Source organism: Oryzias melastigma, linkage group LG23 (assembly GCF_002922805.2).
Source record: "Oryzias melastigma strain HK-1 linkage group LG23, ASM292280v2, whole genome shotgun sequence".
Lineage (NCBI taxonomy): Eukaryota > Metazoa > Chordata > Actinopteri > Beloniformes > Adrianichthyidae > Oryzias > Oryzias melastigma.
The window spans coordinates 13,255,087-13,267,574 of NC_050534.1; the positions used below are offsets into that span (position 1 = coordinate 13,255,087).

At 40.1% G+C, this 12,488-nt stretch overlaps 1 protein-coding gene across 1 annotated transcript in view; it reads left to right on the top strand.

Moving 5' to 3' along the window:
* exoc4 (exocyst complex component 4) overlaps nt 1–12,488 on the top strand; it is a 143,182-nt gene that overhangs the window by 6,878 nt on the left and 123,816 nt on the right. Inside the window, exons 4-7 of the mRNA XM_024287903.2 lie at nt 3,548–3,741; nt 5,123–5,232; nt 7,891–7,991; nt 9,023–9,177. Coding sequence (XP_024143671.1) covers nt 3,548–3,741; nt 5,123–5,232; nt 7,891–7,991; nt 9,023–9,177 — 560 coding nt within the window. The remainder of the gene's footprint in view (nt 1–3,547; nt 3,742–5,122; nt 5,233–7,890; nt 7,992–9,022; nt 9,178–12,488) is intronic.

Here is a 12,488-nt window from a genome sequence, read left to right on the forward strand (position 1 = left end):
TTTTTTTTTTTTACTTTTTCCCTGTTTTCCTACCAAATTCACGACTAATTTTTCTCATTATGCTGACAGACCTGGTCTCTAATGATGCTAACCAGCCTTTCTTTCTCTGTTGAAGTAACTCAATGCTAATGAGATATCTCCCTCCACTCATGCGCACACATGAGATGTCAGCACACAGAAATCTAACCAAGCTCAAACACATCAGAAGTGTGTTTGTTACAGGGGGGCAGCATAGTAAAGTGCCCCATCTGTTCTTCAATTGAACATGTTTTCTTCATAGTCAAACTGATTCACATTTCTTCCAGGGAATAAATCAACTTTATTTTCTTTACTGTATGTTATGGGTTTGTCAAAACTGCTTTTATGGGTGGATGCTGGCTGTGAGTAGGTGGTCCACACAGAACCGCAATGTTGTAAATGGGAACAACAGTTCGTAACAAACACTTAAGGGTAGGTAAGAGTGAAGTAGGTGAAATGCAGGTTTATGCTTTGGATTTTTCATTTTTTTCACCCTCTAAGTCCTGTGGTGCTATTCATGTGAAAAGTGCATACTTCTTGTGTACTCTGTACAGGTATGGCCATTTTTCACTTGTAGACAGCCTCAATCTAGTTTTTAGAGCAGTTGTGACAAATGCTTTACTAACCTGGATCAGGTCTGTTTAGCAAATAAAGAGTTTCAATGACACGTTAGTTGGAAAACATGTAGGAGATTGGCCCCTTAAAGCCTGGAGTTTGGCACATGTAGAGCGTGGCGTAAGTACACCGTACGACAATATCACTTGTACATCATAGATGCTCGCAACTTACATTATCCTTCCAAATACTTCACGATACACTTACCACACCCAAAACAATGGTGCATTTCATTAACCAACCGCTCTTCTGTACGACCCTCAACGAGCCTGGACAACCGAATATCTGCAGCACCTGTACTGCTTAACTCCTGTACGGGTGTGTGTAACTAGGGCTTTAGAACAGGGCTGTCCAAACTTTTTGCGAAGAGGGCCAGATTTGGAGAGGTTATAATGTGTGAGGGCCAGTACAATAAATGCTCTGTAAACTTCTAAATGTAAATCATGTGAACAGGAAAATAACACAAATAGTTATCCTGTTCAGGTGTACAAAACATTGTGGACTTGATCAGAGAAACATCTACTTACTTTGTTTACAATCCCCTTTTTTGAAATGAGCTAGTAAGTGTCACAAAATGGTCCCGCAACAGTGTTGCCCAAGGTTTACAATGGTTTTTAACAGAATTTAGCCAGTCGCAACATGAAATCATACAGTTTTTAGAAAATGCTCTGGGCCTCAAATGATTGATTTTATGACAGGATCCTTCAGGCTGTTAGAAACTTGAATGTGGGCCACATTTGAACCACGGACCAGACTTTGGACATGCTTGCTTTAGAATATTGGCATGACAGCTTTGTTGATGTGTTGAGGAAATGCACCAAATAACCTCTCATTGGTATTCTTACACATCTGACGTCCCCGATGTGAACTCATTCTTCTTTAACTTTGCCTAACCTAACCTAGCCTAGCCTAGCCAAACCTAACTTAACCTAGCCTGGCTAAGCCTAACCTTAGCTAACCTAGCCTACCCTAGCCTAGCCTAGCCTAACCTAACCTAACCTAACCTAACCTAACCTAACCTAACCTAACCTAACCTTGCTTGGCTAAGCCTAACTTAACTTAAACTAGCCTAACCAGAGAGCTGCCAACCACCACTGACCTTTACATCGCAAGATGCAGGAGGAAGGGTGTGAACATAATCAAAGACCCCACCCCCCCGGCACATGGTCTGTTCCAACCACTCCCATCAGGCAGGAGGCTGAGGAGCATTAGATCCAGAACCACCAGGCTCCGAAACAGCTTCTTCCCTGAAGCTGTCAGGCTGCTGAACTCTGTGTGACTGTTGTGTTCTTTATGTTTACTTTATTTATTTGTTCATTTGTTTGTTTATATTTTTCCCCGGGACCTGAGTTCCAATCTCTACCAGTGACATTAATTTGTCCACTGGTCTGACAATATAAATCATTTGAATCCCTAACCTAGCCTTGCCTAGCCTAACCTTGCTTAGCCTTACCTAGCCTAGCCCTTCATTCTAACTGCTTTTGCAGCATTATTTGCATGGCATAGAAATTAAATGCTAGCAGGCTACAACTGTTGGTGCCGCTGCAATGCGGCTCGACATCAGGTTATGTGAATCTGAATAAGTCGTGAAAAATGAACACAATGACACCTGCTGCATTCACAAAAACACCAACCATACACTTTGTTGAATTTATATATTATTGTTATTTTTGTATTAGTGGGTGTGAAACTATCGTGAATTTCATTGTTACTGCTACCATTCAGAGGCTCATCGCATACTCCCTTTTGTTGGTGTAAAGAAAAAAAAATCACATTTTTTATACATGTGCCATTACTTCTAATGGTTTTCTAACCTGCAAGGCTAGTTTGACTGCTGCAGATTGATGGGTTGACTTAATTTCCCAGTGAAACTTTCAACTTGATAATTGACCTATACTGAAATTGCCTCCTAGCTCTTACAGGTGGAACTATTATATTTCTTGCTTGTAACGTTTTTATGTTGAATGGTTGCAATATAGTTAGATGTATGGCACTATAAGGTGCAGTAGGTCTGGTTCAGGTAACTTTGGCACATTTTCCTGCCCTGTTGACTTCTGGATTTTAAATTACACAAAAAAAGGCAAAACATTTAGGAGCAAATGAAACTGAAAAAAACTTTCAGTAAATATTTTCAGTTATGTTGCTAAATAAATTGTATTTTTGACAAAACCAGTGGATTTCTTTTAAGGAACACTTGAATAGTAAAAAAGAGAAAATCCAAGAATTCTATGTTAGACATAATTTACATTCTGGTTGATTGCATAGTGTTCTAGACTTGTAAGATGAGAGAAATATTTTTGAAGGAAACAAAATTGATCTTACTTTTAACGGTCAAATTGTGTTTTTGCAATGTACAAAACTGAAACTAAATCGAATTTTAGACCTATTTCATCCATCCATCCATCTTCTTGACCGCTTCTTCCCTTTCGGGGTCGCGGGGGCGCCGGAGCCTATCCCGGCTACTGAAGGGCGAAGGCGGGGTACACCCTGGACAGGTCGCCAGTCTGTCGCAGGGCCTCAATCACACACACATTCACTCTCACATTCACACCTAGGGGCAATTTAGAGTCACCAATTAACCTATGAAGCATGTTTTTGGACGGTGGGAGGAAGCCGGAGTCCCCGGTGAAAACCCACGCATGCACGGGGAGAACATGCAAACTCCACACAGAAAGGTCCCAGCCGGGATTCGAACCGGGGCCTTCTCGCTGTGAGGCGAGAGCGCTAACCACTTGCGCCACCGTGCAGCCCAGACCTATTTTGGGAAAAAAATATCTTTTTAGAGATAAACTTTTGTGAATGCTGAGTGGGGGTGGATTGTGTTTGGGACTGCTTTGAAGTCTTTAATATGAAACAAATACCAATCCTTTCTTTCAAAGGGTAACATTTTTCTATGGGGTGTTGTCCTATGCAGGTGACAGCGGTGGAGTCTTTAGAGGGCCCCTTACTGCAGGTTGAAGGGCTCGGGGACCTGCGCCTGGAGCTCCACAACAAGAAGCTCAACATGCACCTGGTGCTCATTGATGAGCTCCACCGACATCTTTACATCAAGTCCACAAGTCGCCTTGGACATAAGAACAAAGACAAAAACGCCCCACGACCCCCTGGGTGAGAACAATTTCTGATTTTGTATTGTTAGGGCTTTGAAAGAACGAGTGATCCACAAAAGTATAAATGAGAGAAACATTTTTAGAAATATCCTTTTTTATATTATGCACCGTTGACTTATCTCTTTAAGCTTTTGCACTGATGGGATTTTAATGTTGTTAAAGCCTCAGGATGGTAGCCAGTTTTTGCTGAAGTTAGTCTGTAATCACTCCAGTACAGCAAAAATATGTTTTTGCTTTTGGAAAGAATTTCAAAACAAAAGTTTTCAGAATTAAGGTCAAGTAGTTTTATTTCCTTGAAAATCAAGATCAAGTTTGTTCTTTTCGACCTTTCAAAGTTTAGATCTGATCCGTGAGTCTTCATTAGAAGTTATTTTGTCGCTGCATCAATTAAGTAAGAGCTACCAATTATGTGCTGGATAGAAATCAAGACCATTACTGTCAAAAACAATTACAGACTTGCTGTTTATATTTATACAGTGTGCTGTGAAACTCCAAAGGAATCAGATGAAAAGCTTTTCCAGTTACATACTGCTAGATGCAAACAGAAGTAGTTCATTCAAAACTAATTAGTTGGCATGCAATTAACATCGTGATAGTCATGCTGTAGAAGGATCACAGAGATGTTGAGACGATTTGCCTTTTAAAAGAAAACATTTTCCATCAGTGTCCATCATTAGTTACTCACAGAACAACCGTTATTTCAGCATGACATCATCGATGCTTTTAATGTGAAAGTAGATTTTGCAGCCACTATGAGATTAACTGTGACCCGCGGGCGACTTTCTTCGTTTTCATGATGTGGCTGTATAACCTATTAGGGATAATGCGACCCAGTTGCTGTGAACACACTATTGCTTCTGTTCCTTGCAAGGCATTCGGCTAAAGTGTTGTTTGCAATTTTACGGTTGTGTGTGTGCGTTTATGTGAAGGGGTGCAATAATTATGGTGGCAGGGGGTTGGTGAGGCACAGTGATTTATTACTAAGGGTCAGCTAGTGACAGGTCCTGGCCTTCCTGTATTGGGTTGCCTTTAACAACACGCCAGCCTCCATACAACCCACTCACTTAGCAGGCACGCTGTGTTTATACCACCCAACTTAAAGGAACTGGATTGCTTTTACCCCAGGCTTGATAAATAGCTCATTGGAAAGCAGCACTGTGCTCACCAACCAGGGATGCAAGGTGTTTTTAACTGTAAATTTTATTTATTTTGAAAGTGCAGTTTGCGTTTCTGTTGCTGCATACTAATATATTTTATTTTATACCTATACTAATTTCTGCCTTTGGTTTTTTTCCAGCTACAGAAGCATAAATGTGTGGGATGAAATAAACAACATTTAATTGCAAAACTGCATCAAGTTGATTTCTTTCTTTTCATAGATCCATTACCAAAGACATGTCTCCGATACCTGTGTTGGAGGTCAGCAGTCTGTCAACTCCACGCAAGCTTCTGGATTCATCTCAGTACAGCACACCTGGATCAAGCAGCGGTATGGTTTTTAGAGCAAATTAGACCCATGGGAGGAGGGTAAATGTGGATAGGTAAAGAAGTAGAATGCTTTTATATAATTGGCGTCATAAAAGAAGAAAGTTGAAGGAAAATCTGTCAACCTTTTTTTTTTTTTTCTTTTACTTTATAGACCCTTTTTTTACTGTGACATCAGACAAAATGGCCGACTGTATATAAAGTGACTTCCGGTTTAAAGGTATAAACTGCAGAGCGGAGAACTGAACACAGTTAAAAGTAATAGATAATAAAAGATAACCTAACCAGTTGTACCAGTAACATTGTATACATTTATTTTACAAATGTGCTACCAAACGGTACTTGTTTTCCTCTCTTGGAATGCTAAAAAATAAAAAAACACATTTACGATGTGATTTTATTTGCACGTATTTTGTGCAAATCGATCAAGCACAAAAACCGATGGAAAATTATTTTGGCCACGCATCGCGTCCAAAGCTGATTTTTTTTTTTGTCATTGTTAGAAAATATTGTAATAGTGATTAATTTTACTCTAATGTCAGACACGTTTACTATTCCTGTAAACCGTAAGTAACTTTTAATACAGTCGACATTGTCGCCTTGTTGTCCGACGTCAATTGAAAAGGGGCTATTGCAGAGATATCAAACATTCGGCCCACGGCCGCACCCGGCCCAATAGATTGTTTAATCCAGCCCTATTATGGAGAGAAAAAAGTATAAGGATGTTTGGTGGAAAAAAGCCAAGTTTTTAGCCCATTCCTGTGGGGAGTTATGGTTATTCAGAGAAATTGCTGCAATGCGCAATTCTGCCACTAGGGGAAGCAAAGGGTAATAAGTACAAGCACAGCAAAAGATCAAGAAATAAACAGCATTTCTGTGCAAGCACGCACCACGTCTGGGGAAAAATGCAATTAGGTTCCCTGCCAGCCTCACCGCTGTTAAGTTGCTATAAAAATTAGCAGGTGTGACTCCACAATTACCAAAATGTTGTTTTTGAAAAGATAATAATTAATAAGTGATTAGACTAGAAGGTTGTTGGTGGCATTTTTTCCAACTGAGAAAAAAACAAAACTACAGATAACAAGTTGACCATATATTGTTTTGCTATTGTGTTGCTGGTCCGGCCCACTTCAGATCAGACAATGTGGCCCCAGAACCAAAATGAGTTTGACACCCCTGGTCTATTATAAGACATAGAAAAAACACATTTAGCCTTCTGTTTTTCATTTTTTTTAATTTAATTTTCCTCATCTTCTAACGTGAAGTCATTAGCATTTCTGCAACTTACATCCATTTGCATGTCATTATGGTAAAATGCACTAGTTTTTTTACAGTTCTGTTTGACTGAAAAGGGCTGATTCAGTTTTATTTTTTATTAACATGAACAAGCCACATAGTTGTTGCAACTACACAACAACTTTGCTCACAGACGGACAGAAAACTGTGTTTTTAATCTTGCAATCTAAATCGCACCATCTTCACCTGTGATCCTAATACATATTTCTCTCACAAATATAATGACTATCACACCCCCTTACATGTGCTATTAGCCACACAACCCTTCTTTTTTCGCAGCAGGGGGAATTGCATTTATTATGCTCTAACTGGTAACTAGCCCTTTTAGCACAAGCGGATAATGCAGGCTCTAACTGTGTGTAAAAATGTATGAATTCTCTCAGTTGTAGGGGCGTAGAGTCAGCACTACATTTCTTCCAAGCAGTGCACAGAGGCGCACAAACAAGAAGATAATGAAAAAAGTTAATCCTGCAATAACTTGGCATTCCCTGGGTGTTTCAGAGTTTTTATATTAAGCCAAGCTCTTTTTTTTCTCCTTTACCACCCACTCGCTTTTGAAGTTAGCAGCTTACCGCTTTTATCTGTGTAGAAATCAGGCAACCATATTGTCCATACCTTTTTCCTGTGCGTTTAGCTTGTGCTAAAATCCTTACAACTCTTTGCTTCTCCCTTGTCATTAACTCATTTTCACTCATTATCATGCAAATGTGTTCTCTGACCTCACCACACACAATAGTGCACAAATGTTGGAATTACCTGTAGTATGTTTTAAGCAACTGATCATTTCTCCCACACTGTTGACTAAAATGAAACAAAATAACTCCATAGTTTTCTCCACATTATGCAAAAAGAGTTCTAGCAATTAGCCACCACCAGCCTGTAAGTGCCTGTTTACTGCTATGTTAACAGCCTTGGTCATGAAACAGCAACCAGGCTCCATCAGTGGCTTGGCTTGCCATTTTGTATAATAGCATTAGAGCACCTCATTTGTAGATTGTAATTGTCATAATTATTACACAAACTGCAGTCGGAATGGGTGAAAAGAGGAAATACACCCAAAGTCCATTAACTTTCCATAAACATTAAGTCTCTTAATATGCTTTGATGGGGAATTTGAAGGCTCAATCTAATGGAAATTAGAGCATCACTCGATACTGCCATTCTCAATTTAGCTGCTAATGTGGCTAAGTCAGTTGCAGAGGCTGTGGAGGTGTAGGTGTCGTGGAGATAAAGATGTTGGTTGTTGCCATGCAAACTCTGGAGTTCAATCTCACTGCAGTGCGTTTATTAAAAAAATGAAAAGATAAATATGGAAATGATTGGACTTTTGTTTAGATGTTGGTCTTATATGTGTGCCTACTTGTAGTGCGAGAGATGCAGCAGGATACGAAGGAGCTAAACCAAGCAGATCTGCCTGAAGTCGATCCGGAGGAGAACAGCGCAGAGTTCATGGGCATCCTCATCCGGGTAAATAAAGTTGTACCTTTTGTAGCGCCTTAAAGGCCCTTTTTGAATCACGTGGATACTTACTTAGGTGGTGATTGGATTTGATTCACAATTCTTTCTATCTTTTAATGGTGTGTATTTGCAATATATCCCAAGACTTTACCCCAAAAAATTTTAACTTTTTTTTTTTTTATTTTTTATAAGAGAATAATATTGAGAAATAATTCTACCAGATGATTACTATGCCTTTTGTGGTACTAAAATGGTCAAATTAATTTTATTTAATGACCCCAACCTTAAGCAAAGCACCTGTTTCTCATATGTGAGTTGCTTTAAACCAAGCCAATTCATGGTTCTTTTATTTTAGAAAATTATTAAATATTTGTTCTTAAAAGAAAACATTCATTATTGTATTGTTTCCACAGCAAAAAAAAAAAAAACATTGAATGAATGTGCCTTAACCAATAAGGTTTGATTAAAGCAATAAAGTGCTGTTAATTTCCATCAATGCTAAATGTAGCTTCTCCAGTAATTTTAAATGGTTGTTGTTGTTTTGGTCGCGGTGTAGAGCTGCCAACTAGCAGTTGGGGGTTTAGATGGAACACAAACTATGTTTGCTCACAAGTCGTTAACTAAATATAGTCTTGTCGTCAATTTAGATTGATATAAGGATCACCAAATGAAATATTGCGATTTATCGCCAAATCGATTTTTCCCTACACCCCTACTAAATACTATGTTTGAATGGTTGCTACATGTCTTTTTATTGGATGTATGAAAATTAAAATTTGTATTTAGTCACAATTTTTTTATACCTTCATTTATAACAAGAGATCAGATTCAATAAAACATGACCAAAAATAAAGAAATGGTATTTATCGCTTAAAACAACGTCACTGTCGAAAGGTTTTTCTTTCAACATCCTGGTTAACTTCACCAGTTAACAAAACATCAATGTTCCTTTGGAGTTTTTCCATTCTCAAAGTTTTGTTGTTAATGATTGATGCTTTTGACTTTAGTAAAATTGTGATTTTAACTTTTTTATTCTTCAGGCTTTGGCCAAATTGAAGAAACTCCCTGAAACTATCAAAGCTATCATGGAGCGACTGGAGCCGGAGCTGAAGCAGATTGTCAAGAGGTCCACCACCCAGATAGCAGACCATGCTTACCAGAGGGGGGAGAACCTCGCCCAAGAGAGCCAGCCAAGGTGAAATAAAGCAGAAAGACAGAAGTACTGTTAGTTTAGATTAGAAATGAACGACTGAAACAGAAAATAAGCAAACTGAAGTTTGATAATTATCGTATTTTATTGTAAGTTGTTTTTTTGAACATAACACTTTCGGACACCACCTCAACTCTAAATGTCCTCAGGATTGGAGCAATAGGGAGTACCCATAGGGGTAGGGAAGCAATTCGGATTCTGCAAAAGTCAGTAAATCTCTATGATGAGCATTTTTTTGTTAGAAATCAAAGCAATATTTTAATAGAGAAGCATTGCTGTCATTTAGAAGACATAATATAAAAGGGCGTTGTGTTACTGCTGGTTTTATCTGTGAAAAATACCAGTATTATTTGGTGCATCTTCCTTTATGCATTTACACCTGACTGAAGCGGCAGTATGTTTCGACTGCAGCCCCAGAGTGTTCATATTCAGACAATAAAGCATGTGTGAAACATAGTAAAGGCTTGAAGTGGAAACCCACCTGCTCCAGACCATGAAAATAGAGTGTCTGCTGCTTTAAACATAGCTGTGTCATGCTTAAACACACCCATATACACAGTTTCACACCTGCCTTATACGACTGCCACCTTTTAAAAGTGGATGCTGCAGACATACACATACAGAGTGCAGTCCTGAGAGTCTCAGTCCACTGATCCTGAACCGTTTAGAAGGAACGTCTTTTTTTTCTGTCAGAGATCTTCACTCCCGGCTTGTCTGCATGGTTTCTCCTGCTTCATGCCCAGCCTCGTCTGACCTCCACCTTTTAGCTCAGAAAATCTAATTTATAATTGTTTTAAATTTGCCTTCTGGTGTGTTAGCGTCTAACACTTGAAGGTCTTTGGATGCAAACACTGCTGCCATAATTCTTTGTGTGTTGGCCTTAAAGTCGATGCTTGTTGCTATGGAAACTCCGTCCAGCCTAGTACTTGTAGGAAACAATGGTCTTAAATTTTGCACACTATTTTATAGCACTGCAGACCAGCAGGCAACACTTAAACACTTTACAGCTTGAAGAGTAGTGGTTCTCACTTCAAGGTTTTAGGTGTTAACCCTCTTGAAGTAGCTGCACGGCAAAACAAAGAGTTCTCATTTTTATCGTTATTTAAATGTCAAAATTAATCAGGTTTCTTTAGTCTGACTTTATTCCATCCAAAATATTACTTTTTCATAAGCAACAGAACTCACCTTTTAGATCTGACACTCTTACCATGTTTTATTGGGTTTCAATAATTTTAAAAGCCTTCAGAGAAAGTTTTCAAAAACAAAACTTGGACTCCTTTGTCTCTTTTCTGTTCACTAGAGTGATTATTCTTCCCATTCTCACTCCCATATCGCCATGTGTGGACATATGGATGGGGCCCCTTGGCGTCACTTTTTGACGTTTTCAGTGTCCCAAACTCATCATTTTTTGCTGTGCTTTACCCCCCCCACCCCCCACCCCCACATACACACACACACACACACACACACACATATATACATAAATGCCCCTCTTACTCTCTGCGGGTGGGTTATATATATAGCGCCCTTATATAATATAAGACAAAGCGCTTAACACTAACTTTTGATGCTAAATCACGGGTCCCCAACCCTTGGGACACTGTAACGGATGCAGAAACGGTTCTGTGTCTGTACCCCGCACCCTGGTACGGATTCTGGTCCAGTAGGATACTATTACCCTAAACCCTATGGGTACTGGTACCAGTTCCATGTCCGTACCCTTAGGGTTACCGGTGTGAGGGTACCAGTCCAAGGGCTGCTTGGTACCAACCCACAGTCTCTAATCAGGAGTCCCCAACCCTTAGGATGTGGACCGGTATCCTAACCCTAAGCCCGTACCGGGTTAGGCTGCCAGTACCAGTTTTGTATCTGTACCCTTAGAGTTAGAACACCCTTCCAATACCCTAACCCAGAACTGGTACCGGCTTAGGGTACTAGCACCCTAACCTCTACGGTACTGTTACCGGTTCCGCTTCCGTACCATTAGGGCTACCAGTACGAGGGTACCAGTCCGAGTGCTGCTTGGTACCGGGCAGCAGACTATAATCAGGGGTCCCCCAGCCTTGGAATGCGGGCCAGTACCCTAAACCGGGACCGGCACCCTAACCCTAATAGAACGCGGAAGCTGTACTGGACCGGTATCTCTACCGGTTTGCGCCCCTGAGGGTTAGGGACCCCGATTAGCATCTGTGGCCTGCTACCAAATGGCACTCGGACCAGTACCGGTTCGCAGCCCGGAGGTTGGGGACCCCTCAATTAATGGAAACAGCCAGTAAGTCAAAAGATGATGAGTTGGGGACACCAAGAACGCCAAAAAAGTGATGCGGAGGGGGCCCGAACCATACCTCCTTAATAGTGAAAATGCGTTGAATCATTAGAGCATCGACACAGACAGGTCTGTTTGAAAACGTTTTTTGTTCTGTATGTCCTTTTGTGTTTGACCCGACACACTCACTCATTATTTCAAGAACATTCTTTCAACACTCTACGGGGGCACTATTTACAGTAATTTGATGATCTTTGACTGACAAGCAGGCTAATGATAATTTAATTTGGACGCTGCTCTTGTCCTTGTAAAATGAATCGCACATACTCCTGCTGCTGGTCAGTTAGTTAGAGACTGTTCTCCTGACGGTTCATCGGCCCTGTGTGTCAGCTTCGATCCTGAGGGGAAATGAGACGTGAGGTCTCAAAGAACAGACAATATGGATTAGGAAGGCTTCTGCAGGGAGATAATGAGAAGGACTTGGCTGTTTACACTTCCAGATGTCTGTCTGTCTGTCTGTTATGGAGGTGGAAATGGAAGAAAGTGAAGAGGTCATGTCATATTTGTTTCTTTAGATCTGTTTTTTAACCTATTTTCCTGGTTGATATTTGCATTTTTTGCACTTAAGGTGTTTTTTTTAGCAAGTCCATCATATTAAATCACACTTGTCATGAACGTTCATGGTGTTGTAGATCACAGTGATTTGTTCTTCCCCTCAGTCCATTAATAACATTTACTCAATGCTGCTGTGATGTAGTGACAGTCAGCCAACTCGAATGGCTTCTAGCAAAAAGATCCATCTCATCTCCATGTTGTCTTTATACCTCCCTAATCTTACTCTGCTCCATCCTAACTCACCATCGTTTTCTTTTCTGAATACATAATGAAAAATATGATACTGTGATACACAGATAGATGTGATACACAGATGATCTACACCGCTTTCACTTGTTTGTGGGTGGATTATCTGCCAGGAAGGGCAGTTTAATCAGTCATCTCTGCATCCTCCTGATCCACTTTATTCTGTTAT